A 21,046-nucleotide genomic window follows, 5' to 3' on the forward strand; every position below is an offset into this window, starting at 1 on the left:
CAATTCTTCGTCCCCGATGTGTACACAAGGAGTTCACAGCCTAGATGATTTTAACTCAACGTATTAAACGCTTAAATAGGCAAATAAAAAAAACTTGTGTGTCAAGTAGAAATATATATTAACTAGTGGGAGCACAACCTCTTATCAATTATCTTTGACACTTATCTGCACTGGAACGACATAGGAACCATCTCTCCTTAGCCAGTTGATCACTCAGTCCGTAAAACTTACAAAAACGGGCTCATCAGTCTCTCAATGGTGTTTGATCCCTTGAAAAGGTAATGGTACCGGTCTCAAAATCCAAACCACGGCTACAAAGGACCAATGACGAAAACCAGTTACCAGAAAAACTGCATGGGAGCTTCGGATAATCCCCAAAATGGGTGAAGAATAGCAATCTTCTACGGAGAAAGTCCCAAGCAACCAAAAACTTAAATGCCACCGGTGTGGTGACAGTCAATACGATTTATCCAAAATTAATGATGGCCAAAGCAGGAAATAAAAATCAAGAAAAACAGCCACGTGCGCACTATCAATTACTAAATAAAATACTACCCTTAATAACACGCTTCCGGATATATTTCTAGAAACATAAGAAAGATTATTTCCTGAAACGCAATTTAAACGTGCGAAACTAGGATGGTCAGAATGGTACTCAGACACCGATGCCGTAGGTTAAATAGGGCTGCCAGCCTTCGGATCTAGAATTAGATATAAAATATTGAATAAGTGCTTAAACCATGAAAACAAACTTAGTTAATTCACCAATTGCTCCTATTCACCAGTTTCTAAAAGACATTGCTGAATACTTCATAAGACAATAAAAATAGAAAACAAAACAATGCAATCTCGGGTAATAAGAGGCCACATATCGTAACCTAGGCACTAAAGTTAAGGAGACTATATATACATAATAATAGTGAGATTTTATCCGTTTTCAGGAACTATTATAGACCGTATTACAAGGTGTCTGGGAAAAGTTAACAACATTTAGTATATTGATGAAATATTGGATTATTAACTAAGTAATGCATAAAACATTGTAACGTGATTAGGAATTCTTTTGATAAAAAATTAACGTTAGATTTGCCAAACTCTAATTTTGTATTAAGTAAAAATTTTTTAAAAAATGTTTTAATATGGCTGAAATTTTTATATGATGTTATTTAAGTGTCTAATAACCCAAAATCAATAAACAGTAATTCAATTGTTAAACCTTTAGCCAGACCAATCTAAAAGTGGAAAGTGAGTGGTCATGTTGGAAGAGTACAGACAGACACGTGTTAGGCAAGCAAAATAGACGACACAAGCTGTTTGTAGTCAAGATGGCGTCAGTTTAGTCACATTGGTGTATCCGTTACTATCATTTTTAATGTTTTCAACAAAATTATGTTACAATGGCTAGTGACAAATTGAAGTGCGTTTTTTGTATAGACAAAAATGTAAAACTAATAACCGTCAATCAAAGATGTTGAGCATTCACATCGGGATGAATTGATCAGCCACAATCGGGCCCAATCAAATTCGTTCACATGATTTTGAAGCTAAACTTAGAAATATTTATTTTAAAGAAGCCCTTGTTAATTTTTTATTGACCATTGGACAGGAGATGAAGTGACCCCTATAATTGGACATAAAATGTTTTATGTCAACTTCAAAAAGTGCTAATCATACCGTGAAGAGAGAATTGAGGTTAGTAGAACTATTGATGATTCATTGTCATGCGAAAAGCACGGAAAAGCCGATTTTCGAATAGTATATCATATTTGCCAAATAAATATTGATACAGAAGTTGTGATACGCTGTTCAGACACATAAATATGATTTTATCGGGTTTGTTGTAGAACAATATTATTAAACATAGAAAATAAAATACTAATGGGTTTTTTTGCGAAATAAAATATTTCACCTGTACAGGTATAATGCGCACCGATGATCGCAACTGCTATTTACAACCAGATAGCCTTTATGATTTCCGGGTGAATGAGAGAGATAGCATATCTAAAAACTGGCCTACCTGGAATTCTTGTTTTCTAGACGTTCCGTACTATATTAGTCCTTGTCAGGTGAAAATTAGGTTATCTATTATCACATTCACGACCGCTTGGCACATAATATGTGACGCATAGTTTTTCTCGGAAACTATAGTAACATATGTGTGCCATAGACTTGATTGTGTTTGAATGCAAATCTAAGATTATATACTCGATAGATCTGCCACTCTGTATAAAAATTTGATGACAAAGTTCGATCCTAGCGACATCTTTCAAATTGGTTTAGTACCAAGAAAAAAGATTTCTATAATCAAACATTTGATCTAAGGTAATCAATAAAAAATAGTCCTCTCTCCAATATAGAGAGCAAATAATCAGAAAACTTTTGCAGGTGAAAACAAAAATCAAATATAGCTACAGGCTCCGTTCATTTACCACATAAAGAAGGAGAGAGAAATGAGTGGTATTCCTGTTTAGCATGTAAGGACAATAATGTTAGTCCTATAGGATTATGTCCGTCCCCTTGTTTTCGCATATGGCACAAATACGTAAAATAGGATTTATTGAAAAAATCAATGAGTTTTTTCACAAATATATACTTTCAAAAAACATATTTCTTCAATTTTGAGCATAAAATCCTAAAATATACAGCATATACATTATTGTGACATGTGGTTTATTTTAATAATATTTAACCTTAAACCAACGACACTATTTTTGTTAAAAGTTAATTTACACGAGAAAAAAGCAGTAATTTAGTAATAGCTTTCGTGAATATGTTGAACAAGAATATCGTATATCCTCGTGAACGGCAGGAGCGGTTCGGTGGGGGTAAAATGCTCGGTAACTTCCCACGCATAAAGAAAAAAATAATAAATTCATTTTCATTCTAATTAAAAAAGTGTCAAATTGTAGTTAACCCAACATTTCGAAGAAAAACAAAAACTATGAGATCGCTATAACATAGCGTGTTATACGTTATCTGGTGCATCGAAAATGAAAAATACTTTCCTCTCAAATGAAAATTTCTCTGATGACAGCTTATATGCAACTGTGGATGAATATATAAGTCAGCCGACTGTATTTGGCAACATTTTCAGTTGGTATTTGAAAATTATCATGTAGGAGTTAGGTGAAAGCATCTATTATTATCAATTTAAATGCATCATCTGGCCAGATTTCTCTCGACTTACTGCTAATTGACTTTATCACTTCACAAAGCTTAGTCATTGTAAATGAAAAAACGATTGATGAAATGAATGTTTTCAATAATATTATTTGAAAAGCTGCAAAAAAGTCAAGAAATGACAATTATCCATTAGATTATTCTAGTAGGTAATTGAATTCTTATATTTTTTAAATAAGTTTTATAAAAAATCACAAGAGCTACAAAAGTTAGGTCACCCCTAATTAACCTTCCAGAACGCTTCGATAGCCTTCTGCTGTATCGATTCTAATTCTAATATCCTATATTATAAACAAACAATTTAGACATTTCTTACAAAAACCACCATAATCCAGTTTTGACTTTTTTCCAAAAAGTGGAAAAAATTTATGTCGGCCAGCGTTTTGCTTAATTTGGTTTTTTCTTATGTAAGACATATTTTTTGTCAAAATTTGCGAATATCAGCCAAAAAGAATTGATCAAAATTTTGGTAATATTTCAAATAACAACGTAGTTTTTCCTTTATTATGGACAATAGTTGTTTTTACAGGAATTTCTATGAGGATTTCAATATGCAAAAGGTTAAAAGAAATGTTTATTTTTAAACAATGTTAAGTTAAGTAGTAACTACATAGAAAATCGTCATCAGTTTTTAATCTTCTGAGCTACTGCTATTGTCTTCGTTGCTATTTCAACTTCAGGTCCAGTACTAGTACTGGTGCTGGGCTGAGCAAGGTTAATTGCAGATTGAGATAATAGTGGACATTCTCGGAAACTTTCAGGCTTTTAGCAAGATTTTGTAGAGAACCTAGCTTCTGGGGTTTGATTTGAATCTCACCTTGATACAGGGGTTTTAATGTTAGTTCGGTACCAAGCTTCTTCCGGTTTCGCAGATGTATTGTTTCCCAGGTACCTGTGTAAGATTTCTTAGTCTGTATATAGTCTACTTCAGTAGTTATTGTTAGCACTCTTACTGATTTTATTTTCATATGTGGATTTGGCTTCATCCATATCAAAAAAATCTTTTTGCTCTGCTTTCAAAATCTTGAAAGGAGAAGGCTTTTCCCTTGCTGCTGATATTAATCTATCTCAGTTAGACTGTACTTCTGCAGTGTTCTTCCTTTTTTTGCCTTTTTTGGTATAATTGTTATACCGAAACAAAATAATTTTTGCAACCATTCGGCACTTTTAGTACAATAACTTCAATAACTCGTTTATTGAAATTGTCAATATTATTATTAAATTGTTTTTTTTTGCACACAGCATCCCCAGAACAGGCAATCTTTCTTTTCAAATTTAATATGGAAATTGTATCCATGATGCATACAAATTACTACTTACAATTAATTATCAAACGACATGCGCGACGCAATTTTTGCCATTAAAAGACGCCCAAAGCGCTCATAAACTTCGAATTCGTGAAAACTGCGAGCTGCCCTGAAGGCCAAGGGCGTCTCATGCCCAATGGTTGACAATCGGTAACTTTTACAGGGACAATCTGTATGGTCTAAAAATAGCAAAAATTATTTTTTCAGTCGATTTTTCACCAAAAAGGTACTCTTTGTTCAGCTCGATAACATTTACGATTTAGGGAATATGTAGATTTTTAAATCGTTGTACATGCCAAGAAACCGTTCGCCATAAAGAGACATTCTGAAGAAAATTATCATAAATTGTAATTATTGATTGGATATACTTATTGGTATTGGAACACAATCAAACATTTAGTGGAGAACTAATGAATAAATAAATAAATATTTGTACTACATACTACCGAAAATCATATTACTGGCATAGAGAAAAACTTGAAAGAGATTAATAATTAATTTTCATCTAGTAGACTACTAGAAAGCGACCTAATTTCTTATTTTCAGTTTGCTGATAATCTTTTCAAAACCTGTCATATATAATTATCACATCGTGTTTAAAGTTTAAATATGGTTGAATATACCGTGAAAATTCCGACATGCATTTGTTGTATGGTTTGGTTGTTGCTAACTCGTCAGAAGCGAGGTTATATACTGACCGCTTTCCGGGCACAATTATACCCCATTTTAAAACTTTTGTTAGGGTTGATTGCAGCTTATGGAAAACAGGTTTGTCTACATAAATTAAGTAGATTAATCTCTATTATTTTTCATGAAATGATATTCCAGAAAGTATCCTACTATAACTATAAATATACGAACACCAGCTTTAGAGCTGAATGCATTAGATGTATTTAGTTGATGCTGATCCTACAACTAGCGTATGCAAAATGTCACTACAATTTAACGTATCAATAACAACTATTCATAGGATTCTTCGGGAGAGACTTCTGTACCCCTTTCACATCCAAAAAGTGCATGTCATGGAAGTATAGCAAGACTAGCCTACGGTCGTTGGTTTCTAGATAAAGAAGGAGTGTAAAATACATTTGTTGGAAAAGTACTGTTCACTGGTTTCACACAAGACGGTTTTACTTTTATGGGCAGATAAAAATCTTCACGGTAAAAGCAAACAAAGAATCAGCATCGATTTTGTGTTAATGTGTAAGCAGGAATAGTGGATAATAATAAAGTAGATCCATATTTTTTGATAATAACCTAAATGGTCAGCGATACATAGAATTTCCCCAAAATTATTTCTCACTTTCCACTTTCCACTTCCTAAATGATGTAAAAAATCATTTTTCAAAATAGGTGGACTGGTTGGGGAGGTCTATTTGTATGGATCCCCTGAATTAAATCTTCTACAATGGACTCATTTTTTTTGGAAATAATTTGAAAGCTTGGTATATACAACACCGGTAAACACAAGGAACAAAATGATGTATAGAATAAACTTCCATTGTGACGCTATAAGGTTGTTGTAGGCTAACCAACTGGATTTTTCTACATTTCAATTTTTTCCTTATGTGAGTAACACGATGTTCGACAGTATGCAGTTCAATTAAAGATGTTGGATTATGTTCTAATACCTCCTGTAAGTCTTTTCGATTAATAATTACAACTTATTTTCGATAGTATGTAGTACAAATCTTTATTTATTTATTCATTAGTTCTCCAAGGAATGTTTAATTGTGCTTCAATACCTTCTGTAAGTATTTCCAATAAATAATTACAATTTATGATAATTTTCGTCAGAATGTGTCTTTATGGTGAACGGTTCATGGCATGTACAACGATCTAAAAATGAACAAATCTTCTAAACCATAAATTTTATCGAGTTGAACAAAGTGTACCTTTTTGTTAAAAAATCGAATGAAAAATTTATTTTTGCTATCTTTAGATTGTGTAGGTTGCAGTTGTAAAAGTTACGCATTGTTTACCATTAGGCATATACCCTACATACATACGTAATTATCTATCAAAAATTTATAATGTTCGAATGTATTATTTAGAAAATATACTCGAATATAAGTTCTGCTTCCGCAACTTTAAACGCTTATATCTCGTATGAGAAATTTATTTTGTCACAGCATTATTTTCACGTCATCTACTCACTTCTGAATGTTTTGCATCAACTCAGTATATAAGTTTCTTGAACATTCTAATCAACACGAATCAACACGAAATGTATGTATAATTATGACTGTCTTAGATAATTAATGAAAAAACTCAACATCAGGTTACGAGGTTGGAAATCTGAAAAAATATATTTATCAGAAAGAAAATATTTCAATTGTTGAGATAATACTAGTACCATTGCTCAGCGGTACTTATTGATAAGCCGACACTGATAAATGTGAAAATAATAGCATTTAGTCTATTTTCAAGGTCTGAACGAACAGAAGTGTCTGAATAAAATGTACATCGGCCATATCTCAAGAACGGATTATAAGAAAACAAAAATTATAGCAGAAGTAGATCTCGAGAAACACGTGTAAATTATTTTTATAATTTTAGGTCCATTACTAGACGGCGTATTTTGAAAAAAGCAAAATTTTACTAAATTTGCCCAATTAAGTAGTAAATACCATGATCAAATTCTTCATCAAATTCCGCGCATTTTTCATTTTACAAAGTTTAGTCTGTCTCTTCATAAGATATGGGGGGTAGTGGGAAGTAAAGTCCGTTTCTGCTTAGCCAACTTGATGTTCAATTAATTTAAATAGCAACGTGAATGCTCGAGGACGTTTTTTCATATATTTTAGATATAGTGATTTCTCTTGAAAAATTTAAATAGAATAGTTTAAGTAGATCTCTTAGAAGTGACCTAAATTAACATAAGAATAGCGATATTTTGAGAAATGTGTGGATGGCGTGATTTTTCTTCATACGTTTGGTAGGTTGATGAATAAACAATAAAATATAAGTAAAGACCTACATATTTGTCGAACAACAACATATATGTGTATAGGACGTGGAAGTTTATTTATTTGGCCACCTAGATCTCCAGACATAACTTGAACAGATTTTTATTTGTGGCGCCGAATAAAAGATCTCGTTGAGGCCAATAGACCCACGACAAGAGATTATAGAATTGATAAAATACGACAGAAAATACGAAGTATCTCAATGGCAGAAATTGAAATTGCCTAAGGTGACGTAATTATTCAGTTGTTAATTGTTAAATTTGTTACATGGTTTATTTAATGATTTGTTCTCATGTTAGTAATATTAACTTTACATTTAGAGAACTTTATATAGCGGCAATGAAGAGATTATTATGAGATCAGTTCAAATTACTGCAGATAGTAAGAATGTAAGAAGTTTGAATATAAAATAAATTTTTATTCTTCGTTTGGACGAAGATATTTCGGGACAAAAAAAAATATACACCCGCGGTTTTAGCTTTTTTTATTGTTAATTAAGTTTACTTCTGAAAGACTTAACCATCAATGTAGTTGTTTAAATTATATGCAAGTTTACACTTATATTTCATGCTTTAATTCACTGGCATAAAAATTGTTAACTCAGTTGCTTATATAAAAGCTCTTTCAAACAGGAAATTACAGCTTTTAATTCCTAATTTACCAAAATCCATAAAAGTGTGCGCCACAACTCGTGACGGTTTGTAATCCGTTGAGATGAGAAATTAGGGACAGGGATATTTCAGGTAAACGAAAAGGTAGTCCGAGTACGGATTCATCAAAAGTATTACCTGGAATTTAGTACCTAATCCACTTTGTAAAAATGGAAAATTCAAAAATTAAAACTTAGAATTCCATAATCCTTTAAATTGCATTTCAACGTTAGGCATTTTCAAACTTTCCGGAAGCCGTAATTTGTAAAATTCCATAAAACATAATAATGCACACACGCAATTGGTTAGGCTAGGTTAGGTTAAGCTTAGTCAAATAAAATAACAGAATATGAGTTTGTGAAACAGGTCTCGTAAAGGCACAAAATGTGATATTTTTTATTATTTCTTTATGTGTTTAGAATGTAAAATATTTTTCACTGAAATGCACTGTAAATACATATTTTATTTTTATTTTCCATTTCATACTTAAAATCCCGAGCTGCATAATCTTCCCTCACGAGTTGTCTTATCTTCATGACAACCACGATAACGAGAGAAAGATTTCTATCCCAATACTTAAATTCTAGTTAAGAAGTTGAAAATTAGTAAATATTACTTGTAAATATAAAACAAGTAACTTGTAAAATTTGCTTAAACTCAACACCTAAGCCCATATACCAAATATCGGAATCAGTTGTTAACTTGATAACAAGAAGCTGATTTAACCTTCCTTCAGTAACGAAAGTTGAGATGATTCTAGCTCGTATCAATTATCACACCAAACAAATTTTCACTTTTTTGAATTACTGCTTTCTTGCTTCAATTAGGGATGATAGGGTTTGCTGTCGCAAATATTGAAAGTTTTGGAAAAACGGTGAAAGAAATTTGTATTCAGGAAAACTCTATTTTCTAAAATTAATTTTCCCAAAGACACGGTTTTGTACGGATGTTTGTTTCATAAAATCCATATAAATATGTTTCAATCATGTTTTTAATTGAGCTTTGATTTCTGAGTGACATCTGTATCTATTAAATTTAAAGCAACTGAAGTACCTGCATATGTTTCATTATAAATTTTCATCTTTCTTTTTAAGATGAATGCTTCCTGTTGTAAGAAACCTTGTAATCAAACGCACTAATACTCCTATGGATACACTATGTTTTTCCATGGCAATATTCTTGGCAAATATAAGTTATTGATTTGTGAACATGAAAAAGAGGTTTTTCGGAAATTTCTAAATACTTGATTTTCCAGAACTGAAATTCTTCTAGAAATGAATATTTAACCTAGTAGGGTTAGACTGTAAAAAATGAAAATTTGTATCAAAGATTCTCAATCTTTCACAATGATAATTCAGCAAAACAAATAAAACGGTATCAAGTAATGATCACCTATTGTTGAAGATTTAATATAAAATAAATTTTTAATAACCAGCCTAATAGATGTTTGAATAAGGATTTACACATTTCTTAAGATATCTCGGAACAAAAAAGGTGTCGACTCACGGCTTAAGCTTTTTTAGTGTTAATTTAGTTTACTTCCAAAAGACTCGTTCACCTTTGCAGTTGTATGAATAATATGCAGGTGTTTACTCATATTTCATGCTTTGATTCACTGGTATAAGAACTAAACTAACTAATGTGCTTATAATTCATAAATTTTATATTGATGGATATAATATCTTTCAAACAGCAAAGTTTATAACAATTGGCTAAGTAGAACTGGCATTTTTCATAACAATGTTTTCACCTTGTGTAATGAAAAATGCTCAGAATTTGCTGAAGAATGCGATTATCGACTTCAAAGTGCCACTTAATTGAGTAAATTCAAAACAATTTTGAAATTTCAATTTTATATTTTCAAATATGCCCTCTAGTGAACCAAAAATAATGAAAATAATTTCCACCTGTTTCTCGGGGCCACTTTTATTATCATTCTGTTTCCTGAAGCTGTTGCATAATCCGTTACTGAGATTTGGCTGACGATCGTTCTTGGTTGCTCACCCGGAGGCAACTAGACAAAATAGAAATACTTATTGTATAATATGAAGAAGGTATTTTCCACTCACCGACTAGAGAATTTCGCAGTTCTATGAATTTTGATTATCAAATGGAATATTCTTAATATCTCCAAACACAGTCATTAATTTGTTTTCTATTTTTTCATTCAAGTTTATGAAAAGTACTTCTTTATTATTAGATCTTAAATCTTGAACGAGCTCTTTGAAGCACTGAAATCAATGAATTTCATTGTAAAATACATTCATTGTTATGTACCGAATCCATGTACCAAAGCTGTTGTATAGTCTACTTCTTCGATTCTACTCCAATCAATGACGACCTTAATGATTTCATTTGATGACGACTCTTCTAAAACTTTAGATCTCACATATTCAGAGGAAAAATAAAATACGGAAGATGTTGGAGTTAAAGTCAGACATGTTGATTCCAAATCAATCTACAAATAATACATGTTCATCATTTCGAGATTTTTCTAAAGATTCACATTCAGTAGCGTAGCTAGACATGGGCAAAGTGGGCCCTAGTCCAGAACCTTACACTTAAAGGGGTCTCGCGAGGTCTCATCAAATTTAAAAACTCCGTTTATTTCTAATTTAAATAATAACTTAAATAATATTGGCTACACTCGTCACAGACTGTAACACAGCCTATCTTTGTAAAACTGTTCTTTACATGCGCACTTGCCTATGAATTAATAGAAAATAGTAATTATGATATTTCAATGACTTGTAAAGAGAGACGGTCCACAAAAAAAATAAAATGCTGTACATAAGCCTATTGGTTTCAGTAAAAGTAGATTCAAAATTTTTATATTAGAATGGTTGACGCCGTGATGCAAGACATTAACACAAGATTTACTGCACTCGCCGAATATTACAACAATTTTGGATTCTTATACGACATAAATAATTTAAAATATTTGCCGCATATCGAGCTTTTGACGAAATGTGAAGATTTAGGTCTAGTACCTCAAAACAGAGTAAGCAAAGACATAGAATCTTATAAGCTTAAAGAAGAACCACAACTTTGAATGCTTAATCCACAAAACTCCATTAAAGGGTGCGCTACAACTACAATAATATCTAATCCACTTTGTAAAGTTGGAAAATCCAAGAATTGACCTACAATTTTAGAATCCTTTAAATTGCATTTTAGCATTAGGTAGGTACTGAACGATGGAAACAAATAAATCTTGAGACAATTCTACAAAAAGATAAAATATCAAAACTATAAACCAATAATAAAAACAAGAGGGATAAAAGCGAGAGATGGCAAAACAGAACACCGCCCACAAAAGATGGGAAATATATGGAAAGAATACTATAGAGAAAGACTTATCGAGAAAGAAAAAATCAAAGCAAATAAAGAAATAATGTTAACAAAGGAAGAAGATGAAGAAGAGGTAAAATGCCTCACAGAAAATGAGGTGCAAGACGAAATAAGAACTGCGGAATAACAAGGCCCCGGGAGATGATGGAATTGAACCGGAACTTCTGGAGCAGATATGGAAACAAAATTACAGACGAATGGAGCACAGGCATAATCAAACCAATATTTAAGAAAGGAAATAAAGAAATATGTGAAAATTATAGAGCCATCACGCTGCTAAATATCGCCTATAAAATACTGGCAAATTTAATAAATAAAAGGTTGAAGGAATTAGCAGAGAGAGAACTAGGGGATTCTTAAAACGGCTTTAGATCGGGAAGGTCAACTATAGACGCAATCCACGGTATAGATCAAATGATAGAAAAGACAGCAGAATATAAAAGGGAAATACATATAGTTTTTATTGACTTCAGAAGTGCTTTCGGCTCAATAAAAAGAGAGAAACTAACAGAGGAACTAGAAAGAAAAGGATATCAAAAAAAATTGAGAAAACTCATAGAAATAATACTAAATTAGAGTGACATTAAAGTGAGTTTCCAAGATATAACATCAGATAAAAAGTACACAAATAAGGGAGTTAAGCAGGGAGACCCAATGTCACCAACGCTATTCAACATAATTCTGGAAGGCATTGTGAGAAACGCAGGACTGCAAATAAAATAAAGATGTGCAAAACCCTAATAAGAACAGTAATCACATATGCAATGGAAACAACTGTAATAAACTTAAAAGAACCGAAAGAAAGATAATGAGAACTATAACAGGTCCAAACATAACACAAGAAGGAAAAAGAAGAGCAAAGAAAAACGAAGAAATAGAGAGAGAACTGGGGAAGGAGAATACAGTGAGACACATACAAGTACAAAGGCTCAACTGGGCCGGGCACATAATGAGAAGAAAACCAATTGAAATGCTACTGAACGATATATAAGAGAGAAATGAATTTTCAAAATTTGCGGTAGCCGTAATCTGTGAAATTCCATATAACATAATAATGCACTAAAAGAAGCTCAAAATTAGTGGAAATTACTTATAAGTATAAAACAAGTTACTGTGGAAAGTTGCTCAGAATCAATATCTAATGCCAAATATCGGAATCAGTTTTAACTATAATTTTCAATTTTCATTAAAATGAGAAATTGTTAAATTGATCAAAATATGCCTGTGCTTACAACAAACTGATTATTGAGTCAATCAGTGATCCTTTGTTTAGAATGATCATGACAATCGTCATGTTGAGAGAAATGAGTCAGCAGAATTTCTAAGACAAGCTCGTCAATACATCGTTGCAGAAGTTCTAAGTAAGCTGATTTAACCTTCTTTCAGTTATTAAATTATATATGATCCTACCTCGTATCATTCATCACACCAAACAAACATTCACTTCTTTGAATTACTGCTTCAATTAGGGATGATATACATTTGAGTGGAAGCAATTCCGCCTTCACTTGAAATTGAATTCATGAAAGCTTTATTTTCTAAAATCAATTTTCCCAACTACAAACGGATCTGCATTATTTCGTCTCCTTCTTCTCAATTGTGACAAATTTCAGTTTTGTTCGAATGTTTGCTTCATAAAGTCCATATAAATGTGCTTTACTCATGTTTGTAATTGAGCTTCGATTTCGATTCTTATCTTTCGCACTAATACTGTTATGGATACACTTTGTTTTTCCATCGCAAATCTCTTGGCAAATATAAGTCTTTGATTTGTGAATTGGACATAAAAATTAAAAATTGTAGTTGACCGGTAATTTCTAAATTTGGTATAAACATCTAAATGCTGATTCTAAATAACTCATCTCAATAAATTTCTGTCGTATTTGCTACATAAAAGGTACTTTACTGCGAAGAAAAAGAGGTCTTTAAAAAATTTCTAGATATTAGATTTTTTAGAACTGAAATTCTTCTAGGAATGATTATTTATCCAAGTAGGGTTAGATTCTAAGAAATGAAAATTTATATCGAGAATTTTTTAATCATTATCATCATTACATCATTACAATAGTTCTACAAGCTCTCTCGTTTAGAGAAGAAATTAAAGTGACCATTAAAAATTAAAATACTCCAGTCTCACCTTAATTAACCGACCAAAAACGTAGTATCAGAACTTATATCCGACGTGGACTGAAAAGATACACCCCGTCCGACATTGCGAGACGATTTTAACGCATTCTATATGGATTAGTAGTTTCAGCTAAGAAATTTCGTCTATGATTACTATTAGATGTTATCATGTTTTATTTTGAATTGACGAGAATGTAATACACTCTATATTAACCGTTATCTTATAATTTCATTGATTTTGATATGCCGATTTTTCATACCTGTTTTATGATACTGGCTCTAAAGTAGTTGCTAAACTGGTCCATTGGATGAGAAAACCACATACAGAAAAACCTCTCAACTGAATTTAAAAAATTACGCAATACTATTAGTACTAAATTGTAAAAAACTACCCGGAACTTTTTATTTCATGAAGAGGTTTGTAAATATATGATTGATATTATTAATTCTTATTTTTCAAAATATGATATCCATATAGAATTCTATAGGTAGGAAAAACTACTATTTATTGATATAGCTTTTCCAATTGATTCGATATACGTACCAATTTAGTATCCATCATTATTTTAGGATATGAATAGAACACCAAAAACTTCAATAGATCTACCAGTACTCCTACCAGTATTCCAATTTCTAGTCCAAATAACAAGCATGATATTAAAGTTGCCGAGAATGGGATTAAATCCAGTCCTGAAAAAAAAATCTATTTACTTTCTGTTCATAGACATAGGTTTACAAACAACGAGCTGCATATAATCGGAACGGAAACTATGAGTCAGAATTCAATAAATTGCCAGTAATCGATTCAACAAGTAAAGAGCGATGAGGGGTTGGCGACGGAAAGGATATACTCATTATCAGTAATGACTAATCAAATAATACGGAAATCACTTTTATGTTGTGATTAAGGCTGTAATTATAAAAAAAATGCATATTTAAACATATTTTTCAAGTTTGTCAGCATATTTTGTGAAATTTATGGTTAATTTTACCTTTGAGCTCTAATTTCTTCTTTAAGCAGGATGTGATCTGTTTATTCACGTTATTTATACGGTGCCACATAGATCGTTTTTCAGGATTTAGGCGACCAAAATTATTTTATGTGATATTTATATTACAAAATAGTTACATAAAAAGAATTATGTGTTTGGAATAACTTATCGAAATTATTTCTTGGTGCATGGTGGTTAGGCGTACCTACTTGTGATTTTTTATCAAAAAATATTTTATTCGAGATCGTAGTTGATTTCAAAGTGTTTTTTAATATTATATTGAAAATACATATGACATACTCATAGCTTTCCCCAAGGAGGGACAGCTGTCTACGTTTTAGTAATACTTTCAGGTATGTATTATTAAATAAAACAGTTTATTTTGTTCTAATAAGTAAGTAAATATATTATATTATTAAAAGGATCTTTACATTCGTTATACAATATTAAAGTTACATAAGCTAAATAGATAATCACTAAAAATAATCAATCATACATTGGAGACTTATTCATTTACATTTAAATTTTCGCCACTTTCATCAATTTCCATTGGTCGGTTTGGCTCAGCAGGAATTAATAGCTGCATTGTCGCAGGCAAAAATAATTTTGAAGCGGTTTTTTTGGTCTTTATCATGGAACTAAGAAATGGGTCGGATGTTAATAGTAACCTTTGATAAATATCTAAGTTGCATTCTTCCCTCGAAAACTTGCGAGCAAAGTTTAGGCGATAAGACCTAAAATGTTTATTGCGGGCCTCAGCAGTTGCCCTATCGGCAACAACGAATTTTCTATTATTGAAGCTCCATGAATTTAGACCTTATGCATCGTTGGAGTCATAGGATGCCAGCCATATAACTCAACATATAGTTTCGCAGTTTCCATGGCGTATTTATCATATTTTGCTACGTCAATCTTATGGCCGCCACTTGATATGGCTTGTAATATCACTTTTAATCTAATAATCAAGTCATAACTTATCCCAGTGATTTCTGCAGCCAATTCAGGGTTCTCGAAGAATCTTCTGCTGGTATTTCCATCGTTTGTGTTTCCGAAGTTACTTTTTGGCATATCGACTAAGAGACCTGTCTCCTCTCTAAATCTTTGCTGATAATCAAGTTTCTTCTGCTTTTCTAGATTTTTTTCTTCTTCGGTTCGTCTCTTGCGGTATTTTTTCACGGGCAATTTATATGCTAAATGCAGCACACTTTCGAATATCCGGATTCTTGCATGTAATACGGATAGGCCAAATTCAAGAGCTTCAGGGCATACATAATTTTTTTTGTTGAATCATTAAAATCTTTTGATGTAGCTCCACATATATAACATCTGCTGGTCGATTTGGTTTCTGTAGCTGCATTGCAGACCTTTCCGTCAACCATAGTCATTTTAAAACTATGTTGAAAAAAAAATTCTCTCCATTGAGGTCAACTTTCGTCAAGTTTAATGAGTTTACACTATTCTTTACATAATTGATTCCTTCTTTTGTGATGTCCGTAGATTCTTTTACGAATCTAAATCTTATTGGACGGCAATATCTAGGTGAAGATGGAGTTGGATTTTGCCACACGATTTTACTTTTATCCTCACCACAAACAATTCGTAGAGGCACAAATGAGCTTATAAAAATATTAGCATCAGATTCATCTTCGTTTGAGAATCTTTGTTTAAACTGGGCTTGTTGAGAGCCGTCACAACCCCATTTGCAGATTAACAGTAACGAGTTCCTTTCAACGGCATCAAGTGTGAGTAAGACTTCTTCTAAGAAGAGGGATAATCTGGTTACAGTGTGATCCAACAAAGATTGTAGGTTTCCTACAATAATAATTCATAATGTGGATAGAATCTTTTGTTCGTTGCTCGAATAATTTCGTACTGTCTTCTGGTCAAATCGGCTTCAACAAACATTGTCAGTGCTTGCAGAGGAGTAAGGGGCTCTATTTCTTTAGACTTTGAATGTCTGTTTTTACAATCACTGGCAGACGCAGAAGAATTTGTAATGTCTTTTAAAACAGTAGACGCGTTTCTTTTTCCTTCTGTTTGTAAAATTACTTGTGCCGCGTGAACAATTACTTCTTCGTCGTAAGATGCGCGGACTCCCTCAGTTTTTCTTCTCTTTGTTCTTTCGCTAGATTCGGTAAAAGATTTGGTAGGTCGTACTGGCCTTTGATGCGTATCTACGGGGATCTCAAATGTTCCTTCCAACCAAGAATTATTGGCCGCCAAAAAGTTTTCAAGTACTCTATGCGCCCGAAACCACCTCTTTATCAAATCACATTTAAAATACGAAAACTTTTTTTTATCACATTTTTATGTTCTTCTGTGTCCCCGTAACACACGAGTAAATAAGTTTCTAAATATTTAATTTTTTCATTTATCGATAATGAATGTTGCTCGTTCATTTTATCGAAGAGGTATTTACGAGTCAACATTTTCACCCTCAAGCAGCCAGGTGAACCTATAACAATAAAAAAATAATATTAACACAAAAAGATAAAATCCGATTTTTTCCTATTTTTGTCAAAAAAATTTCAAACTCATTTATTTTTAAAACTAGCAGCTGATTTTAAGCAGTTTTCTTTATAAGACTTTATACTATATAATGAAATCAAAAATGTAACTCGGAAAGGTGCGGAAGTAAAGTTTTTTTTCGATTGAAATTGGAAAATAAAGAGAAAACATTTCTAAAAAAGGGTATTATTGACGGCTCATTATGTCATTTATTGACAATATATTTAATACAATTTCATATTAATTTAATAAAGGCTTACCTGTATTATTGGTATCCATCACTTAAACAAGCAAATATGACACGATACATAAAATATTCACCGAAGAAAATGATATACGAAAAGGGCATCAAGAACTTTCACGTTTCACGATTATTGGAATTTCGACTTATGGCCGCCTAATTCCTAGAAATCTACATATCTCTGTGAGAAAGGATGACAAAAGCTTCTTGTTTTCAATGGTTTAGCGAAGCAGTTATTCACAATAACAGATATTTTACATACATATCTGTACATAAGTTTGAAATGTGTTGAGAAATTTGGAATTGGATTTGGAATTTAGTGATTCATCATAAAATTACAATTTAATTGAACAATATTATAAAATGTTTATTCCAGAGGTGTTGTCTCTTTTTTTTTCCATTTGCATTTCCGTCGATGCAATTTCGAGAATTTAGTACATCTTTTACTATGTCTAAAGGCGGGTTCATACGGAGTCGTAACTGGGCGAGAATACTACTCGTTCTGCGCATATCTTACGATTGCTTGATTTTCACGACCTTTAATACCTCCAGTTCACATGGATTAGTGTCTGAAAGGCGTCGCGACCAGAAACGAGCCGACGCTAACATCTAGTTGTCCATGTTACGTTTTTTATTTACTTGTGTTTTTATTGTGTTTAATCATGGCTAAACAGGACAGAGTGCAAAAATTGTGTGTGAACATTTAATTAATGAATTACAACGTTTGAAAAATGTTTAAAAAAACATACGTGGGTCCGGGATTGGATAAAAAAACGAAATACTCTTGGTGCCACGAAGAATATATGTCGAGAACTATCTTTGGAAGATCAAAGTGGCTACAGAAACTTTTTTAGAAAGGATCCAAGTCTCATTTATATTTGCTCAGTAAAATAGAAGTAATGATTTAAAAACAAGTCATTAATTATTGTTGTATATAAATGAAATATATTAATTCATTTAATTGATAAGTTATAGTGAATTTCATTATTTCACTCGGAGAAAAATCAGAAGAAATACGTGTATATACGTTAGAAACTTTGGTGGGTGTTTCACGACTAAACCGCTCGTGCTCACAACAACATGCCTGACTAATCACGACCGATCTATTTTTGGTCGTTGACGACTCCTACTAACTACCACGACTACCAGTTTACACCAGGTAGTGATCGCGACTAACTCTCCTAATAGTAGAATTCTCACCCAGTTTACGACTCCGTGTGAACTCGCCTTAATACTTAATTTTTAATCTGGTCTCAAAATAGTAGATACTTAATTCAAAGATAATTAGCTGTTTTAAATCAACAACATCGTTGACGTCTTGAGATTTTTTTATCTTATCTGCTGTTCAATCAATTCGCATGATATAAGAGACAATGATTCTATTGAATGAAAATATAAAACTATTCAAAAATAAGGAATATTTCTAAATCTGTAATCAAACCCATTTATTATGAATTATTTATAGATATTTGCTAACATTATAAAAAAAAATTAGTGAGTTCTAATTTGGGGTTTTCTTTAAATTTTTTTTATTTGATTCCTCGGATTTTTGATAAGCAATCTGAATTTGAAATTGCTCATTTTTATAAAATTGACTATCGAAGAGTCGTCTCGATCTATTGTATTACTCGAAGTAATCTAAACACACAACGCTGTTCCATGTAAGTGAAGCTGTTTTGAAAGACAAAAAGACTGGAAGATCCAGAGTAACAAGCGCCCTTGGGGGCGACGACTTTCTAATGCTACCTACCGAGGTGCTTCGGTAGCGATCTGAACAAGGAGAAAAGTCCGTGATGCTTATTTATATTCAGGTGAGTTTGGAGGAGAGCATCATAGGCATAGGCAACAAAGATAGGCTTAGAATGGTAGGTTTCCTTCATCTATCGATGCTACCTATGTCGATTGATCTAAATCTTTAAAAAAGAAAAAGCTTTTGATCAGTTATAACATTGCTGTCCACAATCCGCGGAAACCATACAAAAACTCATAAATCTTCTTCCACAACTTTAGGCAGAAGTTGCACAAAATTTATTGGACAACTTGGTTAAAAGCCACGAAGTTGCGCTGCTATGATATGTGCGCAAAGAATATTAGCTTTTGCTTAAGCACTATACTCCATTCAATTATTTCATAAATTCTTTTGTTGTATACCTTCATTCAATTCTCTGAGATGAGAATAAAATATTTTGACCCGCTTTTGGTAGATAATAAATATGTATATACTCTTTCATTATATACCAATAAATTTTTGTTTTCAGCTTCTAAAGTCGAATTCAATCACTGTTCTTTTCTCTTCTAAACATATTTATACAGTAATATGGATATTAAGACTTAAAACAAGAAGTACGAACCCAAGTATATAATGCCTCAAGAATTTCTGGCTATCTGAGGGATCTCATATGGAAAAACAAATGTATGTCCATCGATAGTTAATTACGCATTTACAAAACAATCGACCTATACTCATGCATACAAAAACGAAGAACCTGATGGGGGTAGCAGAGGTAAGAACATAAAGATTTATTGAAGAAGTAAGCCTAAGAGATCAACTAAGAAGCAAAACTATAAATGAAGATCTGAAAATTCGAGACCACGATATCGGAGAGACCACGTCGACAGAATGATGGAAGATTGATGGGCCAAATGAGCAAAGGACGAAAAACCAATTTCGAGGACCTCCCAGATTATGGCACAAAAACTGGACATCTACATCTCAAGAATCTGAATAGTAGAAGAAACAAAATTAAGTCTTAAGACAAGAGAAAGAAGAAGAAGAAGGAGGAGGAGTTATAGAAACAATAGGTTTCCAAAAATTCTAATTATATTATTATATTTTAAGGACATCCAAGAGATTTTTTTGTCAGTCATTATTTTCTACATGTTAATTTTGCAACTGCGGATTGAATTAATTGCTCTGTGATAATAAATAATTACATACACTACAATTACAAAAATTACAAACACAATGCTTTACCATAAAACTATATGGACCACCAAAATTACACAAAAAAATATACCAAGGCGTCCAATAGTGTCATATACCCATTTACCTTTTTACAATTTATCCAAATATCTTGCCAACATTTTATCAAAAATAACCAAAAATAGTATTTACAGATAGGATTCACTTATGCTCAATCAGTTTTCAGATACAGTACATATTCCTGACAATTACAAAATCATATCTCTAGACGTTGCCTCAATGTATACAAATATTCCTAATAATAATACACACAATAATAATACACGTATTGAAAAATAGATGGGATTCAATCAAATAACATACATCAGTCAACAATGACGAATTTCCAGAAGGTATTAGCTTATTCAAACTAATAATTATTTCCAATATAACGACAACTTTTTCCAACAACTAAACGGATGTACAATGGGATCTTCAATTTCAATGTCTCTGTCCAGTTACTTGGTTATCATTGGCATATTTAAATATTCCAAATTTTGGACGTAAAGTACGGTACTAAAAATTTCAGGATTTTGCATTTATGATGAGAATTTATTACTTTACGCTCTTTCCAAATAGTGTATAACAATTCTTGAGATTACAATTTGGAGCACGTTTGCCTGTTGCCATTTCATTTGGCTTTTTCACTGTCGCGTGAACATATCAAAAAAGTGCTTATCGCCTGCCAACTTAACTAAATAAACATGAACATGGTTACCAACTTTGACTCTATATAAAACAAAATAGTGTGAGTTAAGG

The 21,046-nt window shown here is 32.2% G+C and overlaps 1 protein-coding gene across 1 annotated transcript in view; it reads right to left on the reverse strand.

Annotated features, from left to right (window-relative positions):
* Positions 1-6,556: 6,556 nt before the first annotated feature.
* LOC130897422 (sodium-independent sulfate anion transporter-like) overlaps positions 6,557-21,046 on the reverse strand; it is a 45,333-nt gene continuing 30,843 nt past the window's right edge. Inside the window, exons 8-11 of the mRNA XM_057806261.1 lie at positions 14,129-14,274; positions 10,397-10,564; positions 10,176-10,337; positions 6,557-6,785 (exon numbers count right to left, since the gene is read on the reverse strand). Of these exons, the coding sequence (XP_057662244.1) occupies positions 10,197-10,337; positions 10,397-10,564; positions 14,129-14,274 (455 nt within the window). The 3' untranslated portion in view covers positions 6,557-6,785; positions 10,176-10,196. The remainder of the gene's footprint in view (positions 6,786-10,175; positions 10,338-10,396; positions 10,565-14,128; positions 14,275-21,046) is intronic.

The sequence above is a fragment of the Diorhabda carinulata genome, chromosome 8 (genome assembly GCF_026250575.1).
Source record: "Diorhabda carinulata isolate Delta chromosome 8, icDioCari1.1, whole genome shotgun sequence".
NCBI lineage: Eukaryota > Metazoa > Arthropoda > Insecta > Coleoptera > Chrysomelidae > Diorhabda > Diorhabda carinulata.